This window comes from Onychomys torridus, chromosome 8 (assembly GCF_903995425.1).
Source record: "Onychomys torridus chromosome 8, mOncTor1.1, whole genome shotgun sequence".
Classification (NCBI taxonomy): Eukaryota; Metazoa; Chordata; class Mammalia; order Rodentia; family Cricetidae; genus Onychomys; species Onychomys torridus.
This window is the reverse complement of record NC_050450.1, coordinates 31658001-31671617: the sequence shown is the minus strand read 5'-3', so window position 1 is coordinate 31671617 and position 13617 is coordinate 31658001. Positions and strand designations below refer to the sequence as shown.

Below are 13617 nucleotides of genomic sequence, written 5' to 3'. Positions count from 1 at the left end.
GCTTGCCTGGTGGTTCAGTAAGTGGTCCAAGAGCATCACTGGATCAGAACACTGGTTGTATTCTTAACTCTCTGTCTTTGGAAAAGCCACTTACCTCTTCTGAGCTTTAGCGTACTTCCTTGTAAAGTGAGGATAAATAACAATAGAAACTCTGATGGCATACTGGTGGGTGTATGTCTCAGACATTTCTGTATTGTACATGGTGAGTCACGTTTCTTCTCTATGCCCCAACCCCACACCCCTATCCACAGTCCAGGACCACAGAAGACAGAAGAATGAGAACAACTTAGTCATTTATGGCTAAAGCCACGAGTCAAAAGTAGAGCCTAGAAAGAAAAGGCAACAAAGGAGAAGATGGCTTTCCCTTTGGATAAGGCTCAGCCTACTTGTGTCAGCTGACCTAGAAAAGTTTTTGAGAAAAAGGGTTTTTAAGAAGTACACCGAGGAGAGGAAAGAGAGAAAATGGGAGGAGAAGGAGTCAAGAAAGAGAATTTGAGAGAGAGAGAGAGAGAGAGCTCACTGTGGCTTGAGTCCTTTGAATACATAGGCTACAAGGAACTAATGATTTCCCCAAAACTTCGACCCTTGGATCATCATCTGGTCTTTGAATATGCAGAGAAAAAGAGGCAGATCAAGTCACAGGAAATATGTTTTCAACTTCTGTCTTCTGGATTTGTGTTCAGGATTAGAGATGAGAACATTGTTATGGGCTGGTCCAGTGTCCTCATTGGCCAAAGCCTGGTACCAGGCTTGGGAAGAACTAAAGTGGAATCTTTGATGACCCATCCCATCCATCTTTGGGGAATGACAAACACACAGACCTGCATAACTAGTGTTGGGTTCCACTAGCGCAGTGACAGGGACTGTTTTATGCAGGTCTGTATTCTAGATGCGCCTTTGAATAGGTGCTACTGGGTAGAGACCACGGTGGGAGCAGCAGAGGCACCGGGATTAGAAGGTACAGAGTGTCCTCAGAATATCGAGCAGCAGTCTATTATGGTTCCTAAAAGCTTAGGCTCCAAGCCTGGCAAGATCAAGCAAGGTCAGGTGATGAAGGGCTTAGGAGCTGGACATGTAAATGGAGGTCTGGTAACTCTTTCTATTTTCATTGAGAGTTCTCTCAATATTCTTTGGGTTCATTTCCTCCCACCTACTTACTCCTCCCCTCTCCAGTCTGTATTTACAATTTGCTAATGCTTAGCCAGTCAGCAGGTTTTCAGTTGACCTCCTAGTGCCTTTAATTTTCTTGTCAGAGTTGGATCCATCTGGTTTCTGACATTGTCATTAAAAAAAAAAAAAGAAAGAAAGAAAAGAAGAAAAGAGTTCTTAGTGATATCTCTTGAATGAAAGTTTCAAGGGTTTCTAGGAATGACTTCGTAAGTCTTCTCATGGATGAGAAGGCTGAGTTCAGGAAAATCACAGGCTCAGAAGACCTTCAGAACAACCTCATTATTTTAATTAGATGAGAAAGAAAAGCCTCACAATAAGAAATTTGTAAAAATGAGAAATGATCTTTTGATTCTTAGATCTAGTTGGGGCTTTTTTTTCAACTTTTTTTCTGGCAGGAGGGTGGCTTGATGTTTTATATTTTGGATCCTGAAGTAGAGCAACACAGGGTTGACTCTTGGCCCAGCCATAGACTTGCCTGAATAAGAACAGAATGTCTACTCCCTGTGTGTGTCCTGTTGTATCTGGGCCAGCCTCAGATATAGGGAATCCCTTCCATTTCTGGATGAAGATGTCTATTGCCCCATCCTCACTTGCCTCTTTGACTTGAGAACTCTTAGGCCTTCTTCTTTGGAATAAAGCAACTGAGTGTTTTTTGAAAAGCACGGGTTGCCAAGGTGGGAATCTCTCCTTGTTAGGTCATGATGTTCATGAAGATGGTGGCCTGAGTGAAGTCCTCTGCCTGTCTTGACCCAATTGATAGTCGGCCAGGAGGGTGGCATAAAATCTTACTTGGGAATGTTCCAATGGGCCACTGTGGGAAAGTTCATGGAGGACCAGGCTCTTCTTCATCCTCTCTTTGGGACTTTGCTTCTTGCTCTTTAAAAGAGGGAGGCCTTGGCTAGAGTCTTAGTGAGTATCATGTTGCCTAGGACTCTTGTTCTTCTTGATTGAAAGTCTTGCATAAATGGGAGAACAAAGTACATACTTATTTTCTTGTATGTGTTTTATATATCCAGTAAAAGTATAAAAGTGTGTGTGTGTGTGTGTGTGTGTGTGTGAGAGAGAGAGAGAGAGAGAGAGAGAGAGAGAGAGAGAGAGAGAGAGAGAGAGAGAGAGAGAGAGAGAGGGAGATTTCTCTTGAGGGAAGAATTGGGGCTCAACAGCAGCACTTGATGGGGCTTTAGAATTAATTTCTGTCTCAGCAAGCAGGACAAGAGGTCTGAAAGATACCCTTTCCTGGTATAGTCCATCCTCGCCCCCCAGAACATACATCTGCAAACAGGGTAATATATGAGGAGTTCTAGAAAAACCTTATGTTAGTTATCTTTCTGTTGCTGTGATGAAACATTGTGACCAAGGCAACTTATAGATGGAAGAGTTCATCATGGTGGGGAGGCATGGCAGCACGCAAGCATGGTGGTTGGAGCAAGAGTCTGAGTGATCACATCCTCAAGTGCAGGCACAAAGGAGAATCAGCCAACTGGAAATGGGGACAGACTACGAACTGTCAGGGTCCACCTTCAGTGATTACTTTTCTCTAGTAAGTCTACACCTCCTTAATCAGTGACACCAGCTGCTGACCAAGTGTTCAGATATATGAGCCTATGGCAGATATCCTTATTCAAAGCACTACAGACCCCAAGGTCAGACAGATTTCTCTTCACACATCTATCATGTGGCCTCATATTTTCTCATTCTACCCATTTGGTGTAACAGTCCTTTTTTTTTTTTTTTTAAATATATATATGCATTAGTGTTTTGCCTGCTTTCATGTCTGTGTGAGAGTGCCCTTTAAAACATGCAAACTACTATGGAAAGCATTGGTATTTTCTTTCTGGCTGATGAAATGGTCAAAGATGAGTGTCAGTAGGGCACAATTCTGATCTTAGCTTTGCTTACATATTTTTGAATGACCCTGGGCATGGCTACTTGTCTTTCACTTGGGCTTCATCATTGACATGCAATAGCAACTTTTTGTCTGTGGGAATACACAGGTTAGCTGAGGTAGAAATGTCTGTTGACCCTAAAGAAAAACATTTTTTATTACCTGTCCAATACCTGTGTAAGACTGGGCCTCTTAACATTATTAGCCAGAGGCGCTCATAAGGCTTGTGGTGATTTAAATAGGAATGGCCACCATAGGCTCATATATTTGAATGCTTAGTCATTAGGGAATGGCACTATTTGAAAAGATTTAGGAGGTGTGGCCTTGTTGGAGGAAGCATGTCACTGGGGGTGGGCTTTTAGTCTCCTACAGACTCAAAAGTCCATGCCAGGTCCATATTCTCTCTCTTGGCCTATGGGTCAGAATGTAGTTCTCAGCTATTGCTCCAGCATTGTGTGTGCAATCATGCTTCCCACTATGATGAAAATGGACTAAATCTCTGAAACTGTAAGCCAGCCCCAATTAAATGCTTTCTTTTATGAGTTGTGTTGGTCATGATGTCTCTTCACTAAGACATGGCCCTATCCTTCTCTAAAGATCTGTAGATTAATTAGGATTGCTGGGCAAGGATGAGACATTTTATTCAGCATTGTAGCTACTAGAAAGGTGGTTTTAAAAATACCTCCCCCCACTCATGTTCCTGTAACTAATCCTAATTAAAATCATTGGTTCAAAAATGTAGGAAAAATACTTTCTTTAAAGTTCAGTCAAGTGTCTGCTTGGCTAGCCTCTTTGCAAATGTTTCTGAGGATCGTTCTGTGCCTGGGTTACCTTTCCTCAGGCTTCCCTATGAGGATGAACCTCTCTTACAGACTGCTGTAAGACAGTGACTGTTTAACTGTCTGCAGAGGTTTGTCTTTGAGGTAGTGCTCTGCTTGGAGGGGCACAGGAATATTGGCTCTGTGCTTTACTTACATAGTAAGCAACCATGTTTATTAGGGGTGGATGGGAGTGTTCATGGAGGTGCCTGGTCCTTAGTTATCTGAGGACCTATGTAAAGGAAAAGTATGTATTTTCTCTGGCTTCCCTCTTGACAGTTGGAAGTGATGACTACCTTGGCAGTTCATTACGGGTCCACTTACACAACCGTTTCTCAACACCTATCTATGGATCTGAAAAAGCCAACCTAGGTCTTCAAAGGGATTGGGAGGTTTTTAACCCTTCCCCAAAGGGTTGATGCCTTCCCAGTTTCACTTAATCACAGAAAACCAGTCCCACTCATGATTTCTCCAATGGCAGCCTCACATTGTTGTCATGTGATGCCATATTCCAAGCACCAAGGGCATAGTGTGTGTGTGTGTGTGTGTGTGTGTGTGTGTGTGTGTGTGTGTGTTTAAATGGGCTTTTCCATTCTCTGTGTTTATGTGTGCATGCTATACAAACTCATACAGATGCACAGATAGTAAACTACAGGCTTGGGAGCCGTCAGAGGATATTCCTAGACCATAACCAGTCGCCCCAAACAGCTTCTAGAACCAAGAGGGCCCAACTTAAGAGTTTGGGGAATCTGAGATTAATAGTTTCAGGGGAAAAAAAAAACCCTTGAATTTGTTTAGAGTCACCATGGAAACCACACCACCAAGACTTGAAATCTGGCCTCCAGTTCTTAGCTCCAGCCCAACTCATTGTTGTCAGTAGAATTCTATGATCCAAAGCCCTCTCAGGTGCAGTACCTCTTTCTATCCTGCTAGGTGGCACTAGAAGGCTTCCAGAGGAAAGGGTTCCACATGGATCAGCCTGGCTAGGTGCTCAAGTCTAGAGTGGAGGAGGACCTTCAGGGAGATAGTGTATGGCAGTGTAAGGAGTAACTGAGGTTCCCCCTAAATGCTGACTTTAGACTTACTTTCGTTTGGGCTGCAACCTGGATGGACATGGTGTGGAACGGTCTTTCCTTGAGTCACATTGCTAGGTTGTGCCAGAGTTGGGATGAAATTCAGGCACCCTCCCCACTGTGAAACCCTGCCTCTCCAGAGAATGTTGTCTGGTTCTGGTCCCTATTTGCCCTCTGGTCTTACTTTGAGTCGTGTATCTCCGGCTAAGCACACACATGGCCTCTGCTTTCAGACTCCTATGGTTAGCGTACCACCTGACCATTTGCTAATGGTGGTACTGTTATATCTGTATGTGACTTCTCTTCACCTCATTTCCTTCCTCTACTAGGTGGGGATGGATGACTGCAAATGATATTCAGCTTCTTTACAGTGCCTCTCATGAAAAGGTAGAGCGCATTTCCCCACATTCTTGAAACAGGGCTGATTTTGTGACTTGCTTCCATGGACATGGTGGTCAGCAAGTATACAAGTTCTCAGCATAGATTGCAGGAGGTCTTACAGCTTTCTTTTTTTTTTTCCAATTCTGGAGCCATGCGCCAAGGCCTAGCTGGCCTTCTCGAGGATGAGAGACCCTGCAGGGAGTGAGAACCCAATCCTTCAGCTTGGGTCCCAGATACATGTGAGCTCTGTTGACACTGGACAATGTAAGGGTGAGGTCAATACATGGAGCTTTGAGATAGCTGTGGTATAGTTGAAGCTACTGTGCTGGGCTAGATAAGCCTTTATCCTGGAGGGTCGCTGTGGGGTTAGGTGGTGACACAGGCTTAGACCAGTAAACTAACCCTATAGTCATTAGCACAACATAATCCCAGGGCATTTCCTTCTGATGTCTGAATTCTAGTCACACTGATCACTTTACTTATTCTCTCTCTGTGATGTTTGTGCACATGGAGGCCAGAGGAGATGGATTTCATCTTCTACCACCCTTTGCCTAGAAACAGGCTCTTACCAAACCTAGGCTGGCAATCACCAAGTCCTAAAGGTCCTCTCATTTGTGCCTACCTCACCCCTCTGCCATAATATTGGGACTATAGGTGTATTTGGCTACACATAGATTTTTTTTTTTTTTATGTAGGTACTAGAGATTTGAACCCAGGTCTTCATGCTTGTGCTATAATCACTCACATTTACAATGAAATGACAGAGATTACCAACTCAGCCTGGGTTCTGGGTGTGTGCTAGACTTGCAGGAGAAAAGTAGTTGGGTTAGAGTTCCTGAATGAAAGTGTTGTATGCACGGTTTCCAATTCTTCCAGCCCATAGACAGAGTTTGTGCTCTACTCACATATTGGGTTAAATATTCCTAATGCCATGAGCCTCTTGGGAAGGTAGGTATGGAAGGAAGGTGAGGACAGGTATTAACTTCTTCACAGCCAATGTCGCCCTTCAAATTATTTAGTAGGGACTTATTGAAGTTTCTTGGATAGATAAATGAATGAGTAAATGCAAAGAAGGATGAGTGAATGAATAAATATTCAGGATCAGTAATGAAAATATATAGGAAGAATAATAAGGATTTTAGATTGGCTGAGAACTGTGGAAAAACCGTTTATTTTTCTTTCTTTCTAAAAAAAATGATGACATTTTTTCCAGTCAATCAGTAAAAAGATTATACACATATAACATATACTACACACCATCACTAGCATTACATTATAGAGGAGTGTAGAGCTTCCTCTGAGGAAGATGGCACATCAGACAGTCACACCATTGGTTTGGTCCACAAAGAATGGCAAAAGTAAGTGATCACTTGTGACTAGATGGCCCAGGCTCCCCAGCATGTGGGAAACTGTAAAAATGGGATCATCCAGGCAAACTGAGATGGTCGGTCAGGCAAGAAAAAGCAGCGTCAGAATGCTGAGCTGAGCATGGATTTCGGTAAGGGCTGGGGTGTCACATTTTCTTTCAGCTTTCCCATCCCCTCTTTTCCATCTGAAGTGAGAGTCTATCTGGTCTTAAGGACTACCTGCTTTGTAAAAGCCTCATCGGTGCACTGTATGCAATTTGGACTCTATCTTGATGCCAGGAGGTAGAGTTGTTTAAACTTAATTTGCAGGCATGGTGACCTGCTTCAAGGTCCTTTAAAGACTACAGAGAAAAGCAAACACTTAAACTCCAATCCACTGGAGCCAATGCTCTGTTATTTTCTAGATTATATTACTGAGGAATTCTGGCTATTGGCAGTAGGCAGGAGTCTCATAGGGAAAAGGGGGTGAAATCCAAGTTTTGATGAATCTCTTCACTTGGAACAACCTATGCCTGCTTATTCATCTCTCATCCCACACCTCCTGCATGGCCATATCAATTTTTCTGTAGGATACTCACTCAAGTCCCCACCTTCTGGCTCATGCTGGCATCATTACATGGCAGAGCTTTAGGATGATGCTCTAAATGGCTCCTCCAGTCATTGTTTTCCACAAGGATGAACAGAGAGTTGGCTCACTCTGCTATTTGCTATCTTGATTGTTGAGCTTATTCTTAGTATCATTGCTGAGGAATTGCTTAAGTGACAGGGCAACTCATGGCTCATGGTGATGACTTGGGTACAAAGGTTACAGTTTGCCTATCCTTGGACTTTTAATGTGTAGGCACTGCCTTAAGGAGACTAGGGCAAAGAATACTCCTTGACTTGACTTTGAAGACTTGAATAGGCCATTGCTGGTCATAACAGATCTAGCTTATCTTGACAGCCTTTGAAAACTGTCATCTAGCCTTTTATAGAAATCTTTGAGCTTTTCAACATTTTTAGCATTTACAATTTCTAGGGATATGAAGCACATAGAATTCTTTCCCCTTGACTGCTGAACTTAGCTGAATCACGGGCCAATGATGGCCATGACATTCTACATAAACTGATTAGTGTAGGCTTTAAACTTGAAGATGCCACATTGCATTCACATTGCTCTGTCATATGGGCCTCTTCTTGCAGGAACCTGGGATAAGATCTTATTCTTGATATTTCCCATTGTAAGAGTTGAATGAGGATGGGCAATTTTATTTCCAAATAAGTAAGTAGTTTTATGAAGAGAATGCCGTGTACTTTTGGAATATTCCTCAGATGGTGGGGAAAATCTTTAGTATGTGTATTCTTCCTGCCTCTACAGCAGTTGGTAGTATCTGTTGTGCACATAAATCCCATTTAATGCCATTTTCATCTTCAGATGTAGTTTTCTTTGGCTTAGAGCAGTGGTTCTCAACCTGGGTCACAATCCCTTTGGGGGTTGCATGTCAGATATCCTGCATATCAGATAGTTACATGACAAGTCATAACAGTAGCAAAATTACAGGTATGAAATAGCAATGAAATAATCTTGTGGTTAGGGTCACCACAGCATGAGAAACTGTATTAAAGGGTTGCAGCAGTAGGAAGGTTGAGAACCACTGGCTTAGAGGAAGGAAGCAGACCCAACTCTGTTCATGGAAGGGATGTTATCCCTGACTTGGTACTGCAGTGATCTTGAGATGAAGCTGTTGTATGTGCAGGTCTCTTGTGAAACTTGAACTCTTGGATGAGGTGAGGTGATGGCTTGAGAAGCTGAGTAACTTCCATATTCTGATACATTTCAAAGTTTTATAATACTGGTTGGAGTCTTGGATACTTACTGCCGGGTTGCATTGGGCTCATAGGTTTTACTCATTTAGAAGCACACAAGGATATGCTTGGGCTAAAACTTTGGAACACAATGCAACAAAATCATAACACCTGGATCCAGACTATTGTTTTCAAAATGTGCTGCCTGGCAGCAGAAGAAAGCTAAAGTCAGTCAGTTTTGCTCAACTCCTCTGGGGCCAGCATTTCCTGAAGGAAGTCAACCTTGGTGAGAATTGATAAAACTGGCAGTCATTCCTCTACAGAGAGGAAGGGGACTAGAATCACTTGTCAGTGATTGGGGTGGCTTCTTCTGAGTTTGGATCAAGATCTGATTTCTATAGTCCCCTCATATAGTCAGGGAACTCTGAGACCGGCGATGACTACCTTTGCTTGAGTGTCGAGACACATCCTTCTGTCCCCTGGTATAGGCTGTGGGAGCCATTGTTCTGTTTGGACCCAGAAGGCATTCCCCAGATGAGAGTTTAGCCAAGGTGTCTCCTGAACATGTGTCATCCCTCGAAAATTCTCTGCTACATCTTGGACCCTGGAGAACCCAGTCTTCAGTGTGCTTCTGCCTGGGAGGGCTAGAGTTCTTTGGGGTGCTGGTTCCTAAGTCCTGCTGTTGTGTAGGTGGTACTGGATGGCATGGGGGCTGAGCATGGGCAGGGCCAGAAGCAGGAACAGAAGCAGAGGCAGGGGTAGGTCTCTGTTTGCTTCTCCAGTTCTCGATTTCGAGGTTTCTTTTGTCTATGGGCAGCTTGTCAATTTTCTGAGCTTTTGAGATTAAAGACTTCCCGAACGTCCCTTGCAGAGACAGGAGAAAGTACCTAGTAGGAAGTAAAAGAATAAAAATAGTTTTTGAGTTGTTCTTGATGCCTTAAAATTTCAACATTGAAAGAGCTCTTAGAACTTTTCTCCCAAGGTGACATTGTCTTTATTGTACTCTGAGTGATCACACTCAAAGCTAAGGGTAGCTGCCTCTGGAGATGGAGGGAGCATGGTAACACCAACAAAACATAAACAGTTAATGCTTATTCTGTACCAGGACTGCTCAAAGAGCTTTGTTGATTGCGGACCCATTCTCTCAAAAATCCATGTGCTTGGCACAGTCAAGGCCCATGAGGCTGTCTTTGACCCACAACAAGGCACACATGCTTCAGTCACTTGGAGACATTGCCAACTTACTTTTATATGAGTGTATTTGGTGATGTTTGTACTATGATGAAAGTGTTTGATGCTGTATTTCTCATGTCTTAGAGTGTCTATATAATGCATAACTATACTTTTGTTTCCTTTTGTGTACAGATGTGAAAATGAATCCAGTGCTCTGTCCACTCTGAAGCTATGGTCAGACCCAAGAGCTCTAGATCTATAAGCTAGTCTCTTATCTACTGTGAATGCATCAGTATTTGTGTGTGTGTGTGTGTGTGTGTGTGTGTGTGTGTGTGTGTGTGTGTAACTTTATATAATTACCCTTTGCCCAGTGAGGAAGCTGACACCCCCAGGTGAAGTCTGTTGTGTGGGATGATTTTTGCAGCATTTCTTGGCCCTGTGATCACCAGGATACTCTTTCACTGAAAAACCCTTACAACAGTATGCTGAGGTGATTCTGCCAAGGTCCAAAAAGGTCTGAGATCTCAGTAGCTCACTCAGACTTGCCTTTTTCCTGCCAAGCTGCATGTAGCCTGTGGGAGACTCTAAATTCATCTTCTGGATCCAAATTTAGGCAAGTGGAAGGGTGAGAAGGTTAACTGTCTTGTATCATAGGCCATCCACATTCCCTTTTCTGAGTGTTATTTAAAAAGCTACCCACCTGGCTTCAGAGATATTTTACAATGTTGATTTTAAAGCCTTGTAAACAGAGAGTCTTATTTTGTTGTATTTGAAAGTTGCATGGTGAACCCACAGGGGCCAAGAGTTTTCTGAAGATTATAGTAGATCCTACCAGTGCAGATAAAATTTTCCCTAGTTTTTACCACCCCAGTGAGCCGTGGATATGCTTTGGAAAGATTGGACTTCTTATCTGGAAACTGAAATTTCTTTAGTCCAATCTCTCACCCAGGACACTGCCTTTCTCCTCCATCCTCCATTCGACAACTGTGTGTCAAGTCTCCCCAACAGGCAGGCCCTAGAGGAGTAAGCTTTGAACAAGGGGGAACTCCTACTCTCTTGTTCCACAAGAGTTCAGTTACGGAGAGAGAGAAGGTTAAATGCCTGGTCTCATCTGAAGACCATCCTTGTGAAGAAGGATGAGGGTTGGCATTGTCAGCCACAGGGATGAGAAACAAAACCCAGGCCAAGCAGCTCAAGTGTGAAAATGAGGGGTAGATCCAAGATGGGGGTGGAAGGACTAGAGCAGGCAGGCGAGGACTGTGGGTCATGGTCTGGATTTCCTATTTGCTTGTAAAGACCCAGGGAGGTCTTAGGTGGCTGACAAGTGGATGGCTAGACCAGACTCTGGTACATTAATAATGGATAGAAAAGTCCTAACTGGAGACAAATTATGTAATCTGGAGTATCAGGGGAGCATCTTGTTTATGATGGCAGCTTTAGAAATGGAAATTGCAAGTGTATCTAAGAAATACACCACAGGTAGAGGTGTTGACTTGTTGCTGTGCAAACTCTGGATATGTGGCCACAGGCTAATGGACAGAGGGTGACCTGGGCCCTGGTGTTAGCTGAAGGGAAGTCTGAAGAGACTGAGAATTGGAAGGTGAATGGCGAGTAAAGTTATAAGTGCTTTCTACTTTTCTTAGACTAAATATGCCAAGTGCAGTTGATAGACTAAGCTAGAGAAATGCAGCTGGAATCAGGGAGAGAGGCCTGTGCTGGGAAGCATCTGTTAAGAAAGTTCTTTCAATTCAGAACAGTGATTTCTGGGTCCGTGGAGAAAAATACAATGGTAGGAGATCAGCAAACCTGGGATAAAGGCTTGGAACTCACTGGATCTAGGGTGTGAGTTGCAGAGGAAAGAAAGAAGTGGGAAGAGAGCCCAAGAACGTATCGGTTGTAAAAGTCAAGGACTTCTACAAAGCCCTAAGACTTACTATTCACTACTACTAATTAAAAGGATTAAGAGGATGCCCTAGGGTTTAAACTTGATATGCTAATTTGTTTTTATGTCTCTAAAATAGTTTGCATACATCTATGCTTCTAGTTGAAGGGACTTTTGCGCTGTCCTTTTGTGTGGGGTGAATTAACTTGACTAAGATTAGTGGTCTACTTATGACAAGATTGGTGAGTGAGATCACTGCCCGTTATGAGAAATGTGACTTTCAACTTTAAGCCAGAAACAGTTTTCTACAGCAAACATTCTATCATGTGGATTTCTATAAACAAACAAGAATTATGTCAAGGTTGTAAGTCAGGAGTCCTTACAACCATGAAAATAATCCCTTCATTATCACAAGGAATCCCTGTGACCTTAGTCAACTTTGTGGTGATGATATGGAATAAGCAAAGATTTGGACTGAATACTGTGGTCACTAGCAAGTACATATTTGCTAACATTTCCTCAACTCATTGCTCATCTGTTCAGCGAGCTGTCAAACTGATGCCCATCTGTTCATTCCACATGTGTCAACAGTCTTTGCACATGTTTCAAGGGCCTTTATTAAGCTGCCTTGTAAGACTCTGGCTCCAAGCTTTTTTCTAAGGAAGAACACTGGGCTCATGAATTCCTTTCTAGTTTCCAAATAATATGTGGACTCAAAAAGCTCACTCTGGCCATGATGACCATAGTTGCTTACCTTCAAAATCAAGAGACGAAACAAAACAAAAAACCCCAACTATGGGGTTGGGTTTTCAGTCAGGAGAACCTTGCTCCCACTGTGGTTGGTAACATGGACACATCTGGGGACTTAGGTTTTCAGCTGTTTCATGAACCAGAACCTTAGCTCTGCCTACTACTTGGCTGATTTAAAAAAAAAAAAAAAAGGCATTGAGGCTGTACAATGTGTATCAACCATGAGTTCCACAGAAAAGCACTAGTACTGCCGGTGTTTTCCTTGGAAATGTGAAAGCAGGGGTTTTTAGGTTGGAAGTGTCAGAAAATAGTATGTGATCATGAATGTTACACATATGTTTTAAACTTAAGTGATATTAAAATGTTGGCTATTTTATGAAAAATTTAAAATTTCTGAGAGAACGCTGAAGTTCTGCTTCTCAGTTCTTTCCTATGATGACAGGAAGTTCTTTGTCCCCATGTGTGCACTTCATGTGGCTTGCGGGGATTGCTCCCTGTCCTCCAGGCACTGGGGTGTGTGACTCCCTAACTAATAGCAAAGGATTACAGAGCTTTAAAAAATGCTCCTTTACCACACAACACAATTTCTATGCCGGAGAGGTAGAATGATTCCTCCCATATTACATACATCACCATGGGGGACATTTTGCTTCTCTATGGCTGACCTGGGACCAGAGTCTATATTATTTACCCTCTGTCTTATTGTTCTTTTATCCCACCACCTTGTCTCTGGACTACAATCTTAAAGCTCCAGTCAACTTGACTGATTTTGAGTCTTTATGAAGAAACACACCTCTGGGTATATCTGTGTGGGTGGGTGTTTCTAGGAATGTTTAGCAGAGGAGGAAAGAGCAACCTTGAATGTGGGCTACCCTTGGGTTATGAGGAGACAGTGAGCTGGGCACCAGCATTCATGCCTCTCTGCTTCCTGAGTGTGGGTGCAATGTGACTGGCTGCCTTTAAACTACTAGCCAAAACAAGCCCCTCCTTCCTGAAGTTGATTTTGCCAATCATCTCTCACATCAGTGAGTAGTATAACTAATAACCTTGGGCTGTGGGGACTTGTGGAGACTGGGAATTTAAAGGGCATTGCCCAAGAGCTCAAACCTTGGTAGAAGAGCCACAACCGGTGTGAGGAGGCAGATGAGGTAGAATGTGGGATCTGAGAGCTGCCTTTCCATCACCCAGTAGGGATTGGTGGGGCTGTTGCAGGTGACACAAGTAGCATTGTATATCAGGGAGACGACAAAGTACATCAAGAAGCTGCCGAGGAGGACAAGGCCATGGAGGACAGTCTGTGGAGGGGACAAAGAAGATGCTGTTGGAAGTTCTG

General features: G+C 43.2%; 1 protein-coding gene across 1 annotated transcript in view; it reads right to left on the bottom strand.

Moving 5' to 3' along the window:
• Positions 1–8305: 8305 nt before the first annotated feature.
• The window catches only part of Atp10b (ATPase phospholipid transporting 10B (putative)), a 235076-nt gene continuing 229764 nt past the window's right edge, over positions 8306–13617 (bottom strand). Inside the window, exons 24-25 of the mRNA XM_036198423.1 lie at positions 13392–13579; positions 8306–9366 (exon numbers count right to left, since the gene is read on the bottom strand). Coding sequence (XP_036054316.1) covers positions 8886–9366; positions 13392–13579 — 669 coding nt within the window. The 3' untranslated portion in view covers positions 8306–8885. The remainder of the gene's footprint in view (positions 9367–13391; positions 13580–13617) is intronic.